Source organism: Solea senegalensis, linkage group LG2 (genome assembly GCF_019176455.1).
Source record: "Solea senegalensis isolate Sse05_10M linkage group LG2, IFAPA_SoseM_1, whole genome shotgun sequence".
Classification (NCBI taxonomy): Eukaryota; Metazoa; Chordata; class Actinopteri; order Pleuronectiformes; family Soleidae; genus Solea; species Solea senegalensis.
In genome coordinates, this window is record NC_058022.1 from 26661757 (window position 1) to 26677867 (window position 16111).

General features: G+C 38.2%; 1 protein-coding gene across 2 annotated transcripts in view; it reads right to left on the reverse strand.

Moving 5' to 3' along the window:
* The window catches only part of dmd (dystrophin), a 236270-nt gene that overhangs the window by 130910 nt on the left and 89249 nt on the right, over nt 1-16111 (reverse strand). For both annotated transcript variants that reach the window (XM_044019373.1, XM_044019372.1), the window contains exons 3-8: nt 11397-11489; nt 8752-8832; nt 7775-7867; nt 5645-5746; nt 3679-3749; nt 1830-1948 (exon numbers count right to left, since the gene is read on the reverse strand). In XM_044019373.1, the coding sequence (XP_043875308.1) occupies nt 1830-1948; nt 3679-3749; nt 5645-5746; nt 7775-7867; nt 8752-8832; nt 11397-11489 (559 nt within the window). The remainder of the gene's footprint in view (nt 1-1829; nt 1949-3678; nt 3750-5644; nt 5747-7774; nt 7868-8751; nt 8833-11396; nt 11490-16111) is intronic.

The window sequence follows — 16111 nt, forward strand, 5'->3', positions numbered from 1 at the left end:
TTGTGGTGCCTGATAAGCCTAAAACACATTCATCCGTTACTCCAAGCAGACCTGGATCATATTTCACGTCTATCCAGTACCTTCAACAACACGACCACACCACCACTGCACTCGGTATTGATTTAATGCAGCGCTGTACTTGGTCTGAACATTGACTTATGCTGGCTCTCAGAACAGGATAGTTTAGAATTGATTGTTCCAAAGGCCTGGTTTAAACCTAGAGGGGTCCTCTAAGTCCTGCCCAGGGAAACAGAGTCAGCTTGTCTTTTGATGAACCTTTACTCAGCGGCCATTTTGACAGGTCACAGTAGATAAAGTACAAGTGAAAATAATGGAATTACTGATGGCTGAGTTCCAATTAGCTTCCTCAGATTCTGGTTGTGTGTATGGTTCACTGTCAGACTGTCCAGACTTACATAAACTGAACTGAGTCATCATCAATGTGATCATAAACACCTATGCATTCATGCTTAAACATGTCTAATTAATTAATTACTGAATGCAGGTGTTTCAATCAGGCTTTTGGATTGGCCCCTTATCTCGAATAAAAGGCAGTCTTAACGCTTCAGCATACCAAGACAGTTTGGACAATGCTATGCTTCCAACTTTTTGACAGCAGTTTGAGGAAGGCCCTTTTCTATTTCAACATGATTGTGCCCCAGCGGCCAAAGCGAAGACTATAAAGACATGGTTTGACGAATTTGGTCTGGAAGAATTTGACTGGCCCGCACAGAGTCCTGACCTCAACCCCATCGAGCACCTTCGGGATGAACTGGAACAGAGATTGCGAGCCAGGTCTTCTCGTCAAACATCAGTGCCTGACCTCATAAATGATCTACAGATTGAATTTGCACAAATTCCCACAGAAACACTTCAATATCTTGTAGGAAAGTGTGGAAGCTGTTAAAGCTGCAAAAGGGGCTCAAACTCCATATTAAAGTCCTGTATATGTATTTGAATACGTCATGACAGTCCCTGATGGTGTAATAGTCAGGTTTTCATCACAAAAATGATTTCTCGACAGCTTGAAAACATTCAAGCGCCCGAATGATTGGATTGAGAGAAGAGGAAAGCTGATATGCAGCAAAGAATAAACTACATGTGAATATGAAGGAAAGTGAAGTCCCTTATTGTTTTTGATTTTATGCATTGCATTAAAATTGTTGCTTACATCACAGACAATGTGCCATTTGAAAAGAGTTATCATTGTAACAATCGAACCTTAGTGTTTCACACTGTTGCTATGATGTTATCTTTGCAAAAAAAAAACCCACCATTTATCACGGACTGACAACATTGCAATAAACTTTGACTTGGTCATCTTCACTCACGTTATCCTCCCTTAGACAGCTTTGATAAAGAGCCACTAATGAAACTAACAGCAGCAGTGAAAGACGCTGCGAATGTCAACAGGAGACGCCAGTTGTTATGTTGCACAAAAGTCAAAGCACTTCTTGCAAGTGAAGGATGTTTTGGGCCACTTTGTGCATCACCAATCACGTCCTTCCATCAAGGTGATCGCACTGTAGTTATCAGCATGACACATCAGGGGTGGAGTGGCTCAGTGGTTAAGACCGGTACCCTATGTGCGAAAAAACATCATGGTCGCAGTGGTCGCAAGTTCGATTCCACCCCTCGCTGATTGTACTCAATTCCATTGTAAGTCGCTTTGGATAAAAGCGTCTGCTAAGTGACATGTAATGTAATGTAATGTAACATCGTGTTCAGCTAGATCAATTAACACAACGCAATGATTGAAAGGTGAGAAATATGTGTTGCGAGCTTTTGTGTTCTTCAGTGGAATTAGTTGTAGTGCGTGTCTGTGTTACCCTCAGGGTCCAGCAGTCTCTCTATCCCCAGGTGTTGCTCTGCCTTGTTAAAGGCGTGTTCCAGTCTGTCGATTGCTGACGTCTTCTTCTCCACTGAGCTCCAATCAAACAGCTCAGGTCTAAGAGGGAAACCAAAACGGAGCATGTTTACACTGCGTCTACATTTTAATTCATACAGACACACTAAAGACACCATGGTTTTGCTGGATCATGTCCCTGGTTGATGATCTCAGACTCATAGGAAAAGCTTTATCACATGTGAACTGAAGAATTAAGGCCTGATATTTAAGTAATATAAAGTTTCATGTGTTTTAATATAGAGAAAGTAGTTAAATTGTCCTAAAATGAAATACTATGTAAATTACTCACTGCAGCTGATGCAGTCAGGTTTATTTCTGGAACTAGGTTACTGGAAGTCAGCAACCATACTGTACATACACTGCAGTTCACCAGTCATTTCCTCAGTTATCAGAGGAAAGTAGATCTTTTAAGTGCCAACCCTCAATTTAATCTTGTGTGTGATTGATTTCAAATGTACGCGGCACTCTTTCCCTGTCAGTAAACATAATGCTCTTGGCTTGGAGCATAATAAAGCTTTTTATAGAATATTGCACTTTAATAACACAGTCTGCTGTGCTGCACAACACACAAACCTATCATCGTGAACATGTGTGAAAGTGAAGAAGAAGAAAAAGGCTAGTTCTAGCGTTGTTTTTGTTTTGTGAGTATTTCTGAGATTAACAACCATATTTCTGTGACTAGACTAATAATCACTTGGCAATAGCACCAAAGTGGAGGTATGAATTGCTAACATCTCATTTCAAATATTATTCCTCCTGCTTTGGGTATTTTAGGGAGTTAGATGTGTTTTATTTTTCACTTAAGCTGTGTAAGATTCTTTGGAGAATATTGACAATTTTCTATGTTGTTTTCTTGCCCTGGGTTTAACCTGAAGATAATTTCTTTTTATCGCTTGTGTGGAAATAAACCTTTTTTTGTAGTATTAGAATGTTGTGAATGCTGGTCCTGGGGGCTGGGAAGAGTTTTTCTTTTAATACATTTCATGAAATATTTCCAAAATCCAACCATTTTTTACTTTTAGAGAGAGAGACAGATGAGATTTTATATTGTTTCATTTCATCCTAGACTTTTGAAATGCCTGAATCAGGAAGCAATTGACAGCAGTCAGCTGCCAGGCTTTTAACTAAGAAATCAAATCTTACATCAGTTTTTTTACACTCCATATCCATTTAGAACTGATTTTAAAATGAAATTTAAAATTGTACTGATTAATATTAAGGCTTTTGTGGATCACCTCAGGATATTCTTCAATTCATTTAGTGTCTAAAATGAATTAAAAAGGCTTCTACCTGCAGTAAACACAGCACTGGCAGTTACATTTAATCACGCAGAGGTTTGTCAAGTGCTTCAAACTGCATGAGGGTTAAATTACTGGCTTTTACTGTGAACAAAGAGGCTCATGGGATGTTTGAATTATATCAAAGACATGGCTGTCAAAAAAAATTGAGATTCTTTCATGCGTTAACATGAACAGTTCAACTCACTGAAGTCCAGACTCCAGCTGATCACGTTTAAATAAAGACAATTTCAGGCTTAATTTAGCAGCCACTATCTCATATTCTGTCTTTCTCTGACTTTAATTGGATCATTTTACACATTTGAGTATATCTAAAATATAATTAAGGGCCAGCTTAATATTCAAATTATTTTTCTTCCTCTGTAGGCCGCTCACATTTTCCCATCTATCCACTCCTCGTCTCTGACTAGTGCTTTATTTTACTTCTATTTCTATCTCTACCACACACACAAACACTTTGCTGCACACTACCTGTGGCTGTGGATGAGGGCGTTGAAGGCCAATCCATCATTCCAGCTACTGGAGAAGTTAACAACGTTGACCTGAGGACAGAAATAATGGTTATAGCAAGGCAGCCATATGAATGCAGTGTTACAAGCACTTTTGAGACACCCTTATTCAAATACTATGGAGTATTTTTTATTGGATTAAAAATACATTTTAACTCCGAGCTTTTCATATGTACAATGACAGAGTGTCATGCGTTGAAATGGATTTTCTTTTAAATATAATATAAGTATGTAAGAGCTCAGCAAATAACCTCTTGGTTAGTTGTTCTCCCTGACAACAAAATAAAGAATATACATTTAAAGATTGCAGCTAAGAAAACTGAAGCAGACAACTTTTAAAACCTCTTCCCCTCTCCGGGGACGCCCTGTCCAGGACATGGAGTTCTGTCAATATGGACAAACTACCCCACATTAGAATTGGAAAAAGCTTCTTCCAGCTACTACAGTGTCCCTTGGCTGTTTCCACCTTTGCATGTTTATGCAAATTCTGCTCACCACATAGGAGATTATTATTATTGTTGTATAAAGTATTAATGAATATTTACAACTAAATATAGTATTATTAGTAGATTATAATGCATTATTAGCTCGGGATGCATAAAATATTAGTCTCACTCCAAGGTTTTCTCACAAGTTGGCAGCCCTGATTTACTGATACTAGAGGCTAACACAGCTGATTTCTTTGGAACTCTTTTTTTTATTTAGATCAAATAGTTACTTACTTATGATATTGTGATGTTGTGGTGTAACTGGACGGTGGAGAATAACGAGGAGGAGCAGCAACAGCTAACCCCAAGGTTGAGGTGTCCCCAGGGAAAACAAAACAGGGTGGCTAACCCACTAGCAAAACTCTTGCGCTCCTTGCTAGCTGAACTCCTCTCCATAACAACAGGTGTATCACTCCGCAAGACAAACAGCCTTCTCCCAATAAAAGAAAACCCTCCCCGGGAACTACTTCCCAGTCCACTATGAAACAACTAGTCCCAACAACACAGTGAAGTATGCACAAAAAGTACTCAGCCTTGCAATATAAAAGTCAAAATAAATGTGTTTTGCTGATAAATTAAACTATTTTAGTTCAAATTGAAGTAATTTGAGATTCCACCTGAACATTTCTCTACTAAAACTCCGTACTCTGCTTTACTTAATTAGCATAACATTCGTCCCAGATACAGATAATGTTCGGATGCTATGCTTTGGGTTGTTACATTGGTGACTGATGTTCTCTGCATGATTATTTAGGAGGTATTCACTAAAAAACATACATATTTGTGAGGCTGAAATAAAATCTTTTTTGGGTGTGTGTTCCATCAACATTTCCTCTGACCCACATTTACACAGTTGCATAGTGGGTTCGAGGAGACCAAGGTTATAAATACTATAGACCTTGTAGGTGAGGATTTATAGTCAATTAATTTTGGGCATGTCATTTTGAGCAGGAGCACATAAAAATGAGACAAGGGTTCAAGGAAATACAGTATAAATTAGAGTCAATCTGTATGAAATTCAGCAAATAAACCATTGTTTTCAGTTCTGAAAATAAAAAAAACATACTTTTGCAACTAAAGCAGATAGAATAACAGCAGAATGTAATTTAAAAGGTGACATATGCTTTGCTGTTAGCTTATGGCTTTGATATAGTAGAAAACACATCAACACCCAAAGAAACTATATAAAATCAAACATTAGCAAACATAATAAACATCCCTACCACTGACATTTCAAATTAATACGATCTTTTTCCCTGTAAACATATTATTTAGGACCAAGTGTCAAGTCTTATAATTTTATGCTCCTGCTTTAAAATGATAATCATCTGATGGCATGACTCCAAGATGTGAAACACCACCAAAACCATAACTTCATGACAATCTTTGAACAACAGAGACAGCGACTAAGACTGAACAAATAGGAAAGGAAACAAGTACCTGAGGATACTGGCGTGTGTTCTGACGAACCCAACTCAACAGAATCTTCTCACTGTTGGTCTGCTGTAGGCCCGCCATCACATCCTTCATCACATCCTTTACCTGCACACACACACGGAAAAGAGAAAAATGAGTTATTTATACATTTAGAAATAAACACATTGATGATGATCTCAAGCTTCACTTTGAATGTAACTAATAATACAATACAGATTTATATGTGGCACAAGACTGAACAGCTGTTCAAACCTGTTTGTGCATTCTTTTTTTGTAATGTCCTTAGGACGTTTAGAGGCATAAACATTGACCTTGTCAAGAGACCAAAAGCTGGTCCTAATGAGGCAGAACCTTATTTCTGAGAAAGTGGTTATGTTTAGGCCTAAGATTAGAATTGCGGTTAATGGTTAGGGTTCGGGAAAACTCTTTGTTTGGGCTGTACAAATTAATGGAACTCTGTCCAGTGCCCTAAAACGGAAAGCTGCGCAAATTTGTGTGTGTGCGTGTGCATGATGTGCTTGTGTGTGTGAATAGAAAGGTGAGGCTAAGATGTGCATAAATAATGCACAGTTGGGCAGTGAAAAGTATAACAGCTCTCTCACTGTCTTCCCCTTCGAGCCCTGAACAACTGCTCTAAAACTGTCACTCACAACTGCCAACAATCCAGCCTCTACACACAAACAGGTTTGTGCAGCTATCCTTTTGAGGACTCTCATTGACTCCCATTCATTTGGACAGCCTTCCCAAAGCATTACCCCAAACCTTAACCGAACACATCTTAGCTCAAAAAGAGGTTCTGCCTCATTAGGATGAGATTTTTGTCTCCATGAGGACTACTGGTCCTGACAAGGTCACTGTTTATGCCAGCAAAGATCCTAAAGTAGAAGTACCAAAACACACACATGCAGTCAAGCAGTATAACCAGTGTTGGCAAAGTTCAGAACTTTAAAACTAGTCAACAAATCAACACTGAACCGAGAGAAAGAGTTCAAACTAATTTGTTGTCGGGGCGAATTCCCAGCAAGATGACTCACTCACATACACACACACACACACAGATACCAGCATGCATGCACTTATTATTGAATGAGGCCTGCCAGGTAAAAAAAGAAAAAAAGGCACTCATTTAGGAGTAGGTCACCGCATGCATTTCCACATTAATTGGAGGGGAGCTCTGACAAAGAGTGCTGTATCTGCACCCTCACACACACACACACACACACACACACACTTTCAACCCACAATCATTTAGCCAACACAAGAACCTCATTATTGAACCAAGCTTTTCTATTAATCGTGTCATTAAGTCAATGTCAAAACTAGTGTTATTGAGACATGAGTCTCAATTGAACTTAATGTGGAGTAAAATACAAAAATGTATTTGTTATGTATGCTGTTGAAATCACTGGTTTTACATATAGTTTAAAGGAGGACTCCTTCATGAATAACATTCTGAACTTTAAATACAGTTTTCGGGGCGAGAGTGGCCAGTCGTGAAGGCTTAGGCCGAGAGATGAAAGGCAGCGAGGGTGGGGGTGGCGGGGCTAGCCCAGGAGACGTAGAGACATAATGAAAAGAAAAACATTAAAGGAAAGTTGTAGTGCTGTTTTTGCACTCACACTAATGTGGCCACTGGATGCTTTTTTTCTTCTCCAGAGTTATGATGGTGGATGCCTGACTAACCCAGCACTCTACAGTGCAGAGGTTAAGGTATGAAAAGGAATGCAAGGTTTGCAGATTACTGTAGAGTCCACACTCACTGCTTTATCCTCCTGGTAAAAGGCCTTTTCTAAATGGAAACTTAAGCTTGTAAACCACCCACTCTCCCACATCAAACACAGAATCAGTGTTTTTATCTCAAGGGGACACTCTTCAAAAGGCCTGAAATACCTCCTTAAAAACATGTCTTGTAACGGATCTTCTCAATAACATGAGTGCAGTCATTTTAGTCAGTATTAATATTGGTATGGCCCTTTAAATGGACTCAACTGAATGTACTATATTGGAATTGTAGTCTAATTGATGAGTCTTTGAGGTAAACATGTCAAATCTAACTTTGGATATATGAAATATGAAATAATAAAGTAATAGTTGTAGAGAGCAGCATGCTGACACACACATACATAAACACACCTGCCAGTGGAGAATGATGCTCCAGATAAGCCCGAGAATCAGTTTGTGATTACCATCAACGATGTCTCCTGCTCCAATATTCACAAGTTCAACCTGTGGGAGGGACATGCAGACAGACAAATGTCATTATACAGTTTACAGTTTTTGACCAGTGACAGGGGTTGAGGTTAATGCCTTGATTTCTTTGGATGGTGACTTTAACTTAAGTTCCTCAAAGTTTGCTGACTTTAACCATAAGTACTTTTATACATACATGAGAATCAGTGGTGGTTGCTGGTCTTTGAAACAGGGGAAGCTCATTTCAGGCCCAGTTATTCGTAGATAAATTCTACATACGAACAACTAGATTGCACAATAATTATGTAAAACTGAAATGCTATAATAGTGTTTTTATTTACAGTGCATATGTACAAATGAAAATGGGCTATAACACCGAGCAAATAACACTCAATGACCAGCTATTTGTCTACACACTTCCCTTGCAATATCCACACAGGACTAAGGCAGAAAAGGCTCCGCTGTCGTGTATGTTTCTGCAACACTGTCAATCAAAAACTGGTTCCGCCTAACAGAAAGTTCCTCTAATCGCCATGCAGAAGCCCAGGGTCAGGACCCGCCCACTTCCCCATGCACTGTTGTTGAAGCTGAGCTTCTGTGGAAGTGATGTTTTTCCCACGTTTGTCCAATCTCCGTCCAGTAAACCGCTGTGACAAAAAAACTATCCTGTGCCGTCCCATAGAGAACAGTTGAAGCTGAGCTTCTTTAATGCAGAGGCTGCTACAGGAATACGAAAATCACGTAAGACGATCCGTCATCTGGAATAAACAGCTGATTCTGAACGAACTAGTGGCGCATTCTAATCGTGTTCTAGCACAGGTTTAGTATTGAAATGTAAATGCAACGCATATTTGACGAGCAATCACCACTGATGAGAACGTAAGGGAATTGTTTGTGTCAGAGATTGTGTGCATACTCACATTGTTCTTCTGCAGGATCTGCAGAGCACGGTTGACATTGTTGAGTGAGTGAACTCGAGTGAATCCTCTCTCCAACCTCACCTGAACACACACACGCACACACAAACACACACACAAAGAGAGCAAGACAGAAAGACCTGTTGTGGCATAAACAGACTTTGCTCAGAGGCATCCATTACCGCTGTAAACGGACACAATACAATAAAATAAAACTCTCTGCCTGTGTGTGTGTGACTGTGTGACTGTGTGCAATAAGGCAACTGAATCTGACAAAAAAACAAAGAGGATGATGCCTCTCCTTGAGGTAGAATTGCGGAGAGACTGAAACAATGGACATGGATGGAGGAAAGGTCATGGCGAGATGAAGAGAAAGACTGAGGGAGATTAAAAAAGAGATAAAAAAATCAGAAGGATGAGGGAAGACAGAGGAACAGAGTGCAACAAACAAGGTTGAGGATGCTGAGCTGGAGGGTAAAATAAAACACTGGGATGTGTTGAGATATATATATATATATACATGTACATATATATGTGTATGTGTGTGAGAATGTGTCAGCATGCTGCTCTTTGCAGCTATTTTTCTGTATATTATTTGCATGGTCTCATTTAAGTTTGAAAGGTGGCTTTTCACTATTCTAAAGCTATTCTAACACTTTTCGCTATTCTAACATGTTGAGGAATGTGATTATTTTGGATGATAAGGTCCAGTCAGTGTGTAAAATTAGTTTTAAATAAACATTGCTTGTCTTTTTGTAGCTTGAAATATCCCTTTCAAATGTACTACGGGCTAGGCTCTTGCTTTAAAGTGGCCGCTATCTTGAGTCTCTCCATGTTTCACATTTTCAAGCGGAAACTAACAACACAAACAATTTAGATGTAAAATAGTGCTAGGACCATCGGCTTCTTTAAAAGGTCCAGTGTGCAACATTCAGCCTTACAATATATCAGAAAACAAATATAATTAGTGCAGAGCACTGATGTGACTTCACATTCATTTTCTGTGTTGTTGTCCAGACTCTGTTTTGGCTACTGTTTTGGTCCCACATGTGCATATGAGGACAGGTTGGAAATGCTCAGCCCTGCATATTCTGTATATATGCTGCAATCACATTAGTTTGTTTACCCTTTATTCAGGACATCCAGTACATGACTTCTCGTGTGACAACTATGAATTCACAGTTTCTACTTTTCCAATGCAACAGCAAACACAGGCGGTACAAAGCCACTTGGCTTGCAGATGAGTAGTAAGAAGAAGAACAACAATGGCAGAATGCCTTTCAAAGCAGCTCTCTAGTTTTACTTTCAGATAGAGCTTGTTCTCTGGTTATAAAGGCTTCACATGAGGAGAGATAAGACCAGGGTCAATACTAGTCTGGTATTTCTGCTTTGGAGAGCTTCCGGGCTCTTCTAAGGCCTTGTTAAGACTCCAGCCCACATTGGATTTGTAAGCATTTCCAATCAGAATCTGATCTTCCTGACCAACTGTTTACATTATAAATTAAAGCGATCAGATCCGATCTGCATGTGTCCATATTGACATAATATAGTCTTGTCTTCCACATGGATTTCTATAGTTACAGGCCACGCCCCAGAAAAATAAGAAGTCCAAACCAAAAAAACTGCGGTGCGAACGTTCTTCTGATTTTTAAACTATTGTCTCCATGCACTGTGACGATTGTCTCCAATTAACTTACGGAACTACATCATTGTTGTTGTTGTCCTTCAAGTCACGCTGTGAGGACTGCATGTGCGTACATATGATATGGTGTCAACACTTTTATTCTGAAACAAACAAACAAACAAAAACGGATACTTAATGTTGTATCCGTGTTTGACTTCCTGACCCTGCCATGTTGAATTCTGCTAAACGGAACACTACGCTTCAGTGTTCCGTCATGCAGCAAAAATAGAACACTCACATATTTTCTACATTGACTAAAGTGGATGCGCGTCGCTTCTGATGCCCTCGACAGAGGCGCTACGCGACAGATACGCATTCAGTGGAATCCCCAGGGAAGACACTTTGAAATATTATCAGAGCGACCCAGACATTCAGATTGAAACTGATCTGTAAAAATATAACCAGAATCCCAATCGAAACCACCTCTGTATGTGGTTTGAATCAGCTTTGATCTCATTTGTTTTTTTGGCTCTTCAGAATGCCAAAACTAAATCAAGCTAGATACAATCTGGATATACTTAAAAATCTGATTTGGGCTGCAGTCTAAACAAGACCTAAGTAACTTGACACATACATTATGCTACATATCTGTTTCAATTGGTGATCAACTGGTATAGATAGCTTACCATCATTAACTGCCATGGTAGCTGCTGTTCAACTGCAATGACTAGTGGTGCAAGTATTGCGTATTGTATCTTTCGCTTTTACATAGTTAAATTATTTAATATTATTTAAATAAATATATTTAATAAAATATCTTTTATTAGAAAATATGTAGAAGTAGATATTCACATACAAATATGGTATACGCCTGGCACCTGTTTCTCTGTGGATATGTGTGTGTGTATTGTTACTTTTGGGTAAGTTTAGGGCAAAGATCTGAATTGTGGTTCGATTAAAGTTAGGCTTAGGCATTAACTGCTTGCGTGTGTGTGTGTGTGTGTGTGTGTGTGTGCATTTGTACCAGTGCTTGTCCTGTCAGCCCCTCCAGCAACTCCAGCAGACGTCGCCCATCACACAGGTCTGAGAACAAATCATCCACAGGTGATTTCCCCGTCTGAAATACACACAATTGTCAAGATGTTAGTACAAATATTTCCAAAAAATCTTCATTGAACTCAACACAATGGTCTTCACTGGTCCAAAGCAGTGGTTCTCAAACTTAGCTTCAGGGACCTCAGGGACAAACAGGACAAAAGATGAGGGAATATTCAATCTTCTGGGAGGTTTCATGACTGAAGGGAGACTGAGCTTGGAACATGTGTGGCCATTTATACAAAATGTACAAAGGCAATCACAGGCTGTTTATTGTGTATTTTTATTGGGTTTATTGTACAGGTAAAAAAACGAGAACACAATGCCAATTAAGGCTTTTGAGTTGTTTTTAATCTCAGTTAATACTTATGAGTGTTATGCCAGTAGCATCACTTCATTAGCATTATCCTATGTTTGAGTTATTTGAGTTAACTCTTTTACAAGGAAACGAATTTGAAGTTATTACAGTTGGTTTATATGCACAATTAATCAAGAAACAGTTTTGTTTTACACATTTTATTGCAATAGTCCCATATTAAAGTGTTGTTTACTAAAATATACACGTTTAGTTGGAAATATTGTCCATTTAGCACTCCAGTAGAGGCTGCCTGAAATAAAAGGGCTATAGAAGAGTTAAAGGGAGATGTTTCCAATGTTCATGTGAGTAAAAACTTGTATTTATTTATTCTTTTGTCTTTTCACCAGCTCTTATGGTGTGTTCAGTGGCATGGCATGTTTGGAGTGAATACATTTTTCAATAAAGAATTCTGAACCATCAGTAAAGAAGCCTGACCATTAATAAGCCAGGGATGCTACATTTTCCCAAGTTAAAACAATTACTGAGAGTAAGACTTAAACCGGTAACTTGGTAATCAAAGTTCAATAACATACACAGAGGTTGAGTGAGTTTTACCAAGGACGACATTAATCTTTAAAAATCAGTGCAGCCGATGGTCGATAGACATGATAATAAAATATAAAGCTTCATAATAACACATTTATTGAACAACATCTGTTTCTACAATCTGCGTTTTGTCGGCAGGGTACTTAAATTTGGACTAAAATTAAATATTACATAATTGAAATAGATCATAAAACAATACTGTGTCAAACTTATGGATTAAGTGCACTTGGTAGATGCCAATTAACAATAGATTCCTTGGAGGAGAAATGCTCTCAAAATGAGTCCAGATGTGCTGAAGTTCCAGTGTTTTGAAAAATGTACATAGCATTACAATTAAAATAATTACATGCTCAACACTGGTCTGAATTATTTAGGTCGAAAAGTTTTAGAATACAAATAAGTGAGAATATGCTTTAGGATTATGAAGTGATCGCATGGAAAAGCTCCTTCTGGCCACAAAAAGACGAGAGAACCCCTGGTCCAAACAACATCAGAGCAGCTGGATTAAGGAGACGTGAACCTGCTCTGTGTTAAATGTGTAGATAACAGTTAATCCACATGAGGTTGTTCTTTATCAGGATTAAATGGCAGCAGGCACTTGAACCTGGAAAGTGCTACAGGCTTTCCACAGCAGCCTGTGAAGGAGAATTTTCCAACAAAAAAAAAAAGAATATCAGCAGTAGTAGCTGCAAGAAAACTGATTCAAATTCACAAAAAAGTTGAAGTTTTACAAGTGTAGATCAAATTGCAGCTGGTTCCAGGCAGAGCCGGCAGCACAGTTTGGGAAATGTTGATAAAATGTTCACCTGAAACAAAAACTGTGGAAACCTATAAGTTGAATACATTTCCATGTATATATATATATATACACATATGTTGTACCAGTGCTAGTGCAGGGAGTAAGAACAGTTATACTTGTTATAGAGTGATACACTATTTATACACTACAAGGACATTTGAACCACAATTTAATATTTTCAATTCCAACAATTATTTTCTGTCCTTTGTATATTTTCTGTTGTGTTCTGTGAAGCAGCTCTGGTTACCTTGAAAGGGACTTCACAAGTCTCATATATTCATTGTTGTGTCCAATCTTCTACAAATTGCATATAGCTATTTATTATTTATCCATTATTGTTAGATCTCTATGTGATTCTATGCTTATTTTTTACTAAAAAGTTAATAAAAAGAGTTTGTTCTGAGTTTATCACACTATAAAATGCGACTTTAAATTATTTTTTGTTATTCTCTGCTTTGAAATGCTGAAGAGAGAAACACAGAAATGTCTTTCTTCAAATGTATTTTTATTTTCTAAATATATAGGTCAATTTATTTAAATTAATTTTAAATTATTGTACTATTAATTGTATGGTTATTGGCTATTTTAGTTTGGATATACTCTTATTTGTATTACTTGTTCTTTATAATGTTTTCTACATTTGTAGGTCAATACAAGTAAAATCAATAAATAAATGAAAGTAATCCTTTGCAAACAATTTCGATTTATCCGTTCCAGCCAAAAGATTTGGACACATTATCTAATATTGTGATATTTTCTTTGAGATATAATTATTTAAGTCAAGCTTCAGTTCAATATATGTACAATAATAGATTTAAAACAAGATGGAGCGTCACCATCAAAATATGAGGAGAAATTAATTATATGAATTGTTCCAACATTTATGTATTGCATTTTTATTTTCAAGGATCATTAAAAATAAAACTTGATCCTAACTTGATTCCAATGTGGAAACCATTCATTGTTTTCAGCGCTATTTTGGGATATAGATTAAATTGTTATTTTTCTATTTGACTTATTTCCACATAACCTCCACCAACAAGTGCAGAGATCTCTCCAGTGTGACTCTCTGACCTACACGACTGATTAAAAAAAAGAAACGATACGATGATGATGAAAAGAGGAATGACAGCCATCATTACTCTCAGTGTTCTCTCAATTTACAACTGATAAACGTGATCAATTAAATAGCTAATGACCTTCACATGTCTATAGTTTATTAGTGGTGCCATAACATTTTTAACAAGAGCTAATCAGGACTAATATCTCTGCATCACTTGACTTAGCAACGTGAGCAGCACAATGGTTTTATTTAAAGTTTAATGTAGGAGAGAGAAAAAAAAACCTCCAGTAATTATGAGAAACAGTTAAAGAAATTGGTGAAGACACGAGAGAACAAAGGACATTAGACAGCAAGTAAGCAAAGTCAAGTAAAGGCAGCCCTCTTTTCTTTTCTTCTTTATGTTTTCCCAGCAGCATCGGGTAAAAATGACACCATGAATCTTTTCTGCACTGTGACTGTCCTGCTTATTGTGGCAGGAATCTCTTTTCCTGCATCGATCATGTGTTATTACATTGACGGCTGACACGCACAAGCTCCCACTCCGGCTCCTAAAATGCATTAGCAGTGGCAGTGAGACAGAGGGAAAAGGGGAAAAAAGCCGAAAAATATAAACACAGTATAAAAAGAAAAGTGAAAAAGGAAGAATGTACTCTGCTATAATAAAGAAATGCAGTTATCAATCTTTTGAGAAACAACCTTCCTATGATTTTCTCTCATTTTCTCATTTCCTGTTCTCTCACTCTCTCTCTCTCACATATTTTATACTCACTGTCCCCCACACATTTATTCACTTACATTTCATTCTTATTTTCCTCCTTTTGTCCATCTATCTTGCATTTTCTTAAGCCCTCCACCTGAGACTCACCACCCCACTAGTGTGTACGTGTATTTGGGACCCCCTTAGGAAACACTGACCTCATGGGGACCAAAATGAGGAAGAACCTAATTTCTGAGGAACTGGTTAAGCTTCGGCTAATATGTGAATTGTAGTTAAGTAAAGGATAGGGTTGGCCATTGACTGGTTATAGTTTAGGTCAGGGGTAACAACATGGTTAGGCTGTCCTAATGAAAGGAATTTATGCAGGATAGCAACGTGAACCTGTGTGTGTGTGTGTGTGTGTGTATCATTAGACACCCAGTAGACAGTGTGTGGGTGCTGATGATAAATGAGGAAACCACACCAGATACACATATAAGAGAAGAGGAGACAAGGCACAAAAAGCCAAAAAAGAGGTGCATGCACATTTAAATATTAATAAACTGGAAGAGAGACGTCGCACACACACACACACACTCCAAGTCTTCTTCTCCTTCCTGCCCACTCAAAGCCATTAGAAATCTCTCTGTTGTCCATTTAAAAGCCTCCTTCATTTTTCCAGTACACTCTAAATTGATATTCCAATAATTATAGCTCCCAGAAGACCCACTTCAACCTCAGCAACTGCACTGCACTTATAATTTAACAATCATCACATCGCACTGAGAGAAGGTGACAAAACAGTAGAGATCAGGCTCAGGCAGATATTTTTAACGGTTTTACAGCAAATTCTTATCTTTCTTTTGGCTTTTGTTTGTCCTACGAACTTCTTGTTGTCCTTCACATCTTCTGACTCTCAAGTATCATCAATCAAGATGAGCCGGAGGAGCTGACTGGCTCCGAGCTCGGAACAAAAAGGCATTAAGAATCTGTTTAAGTCACCAGTGTGACACGAGAATCTAGTTTGTGAGAACCAGCCTGAAGACCAACAGAACCCTATAATTACCATAATTACTTAAAACACACCGGGCCCCTTTACACCTGGCATTAAAATGCACTTTTAGTGATTTACAGATGTAAAATACACCGGAGAAGCATTAAGGACGGGTTGTCAAACCACT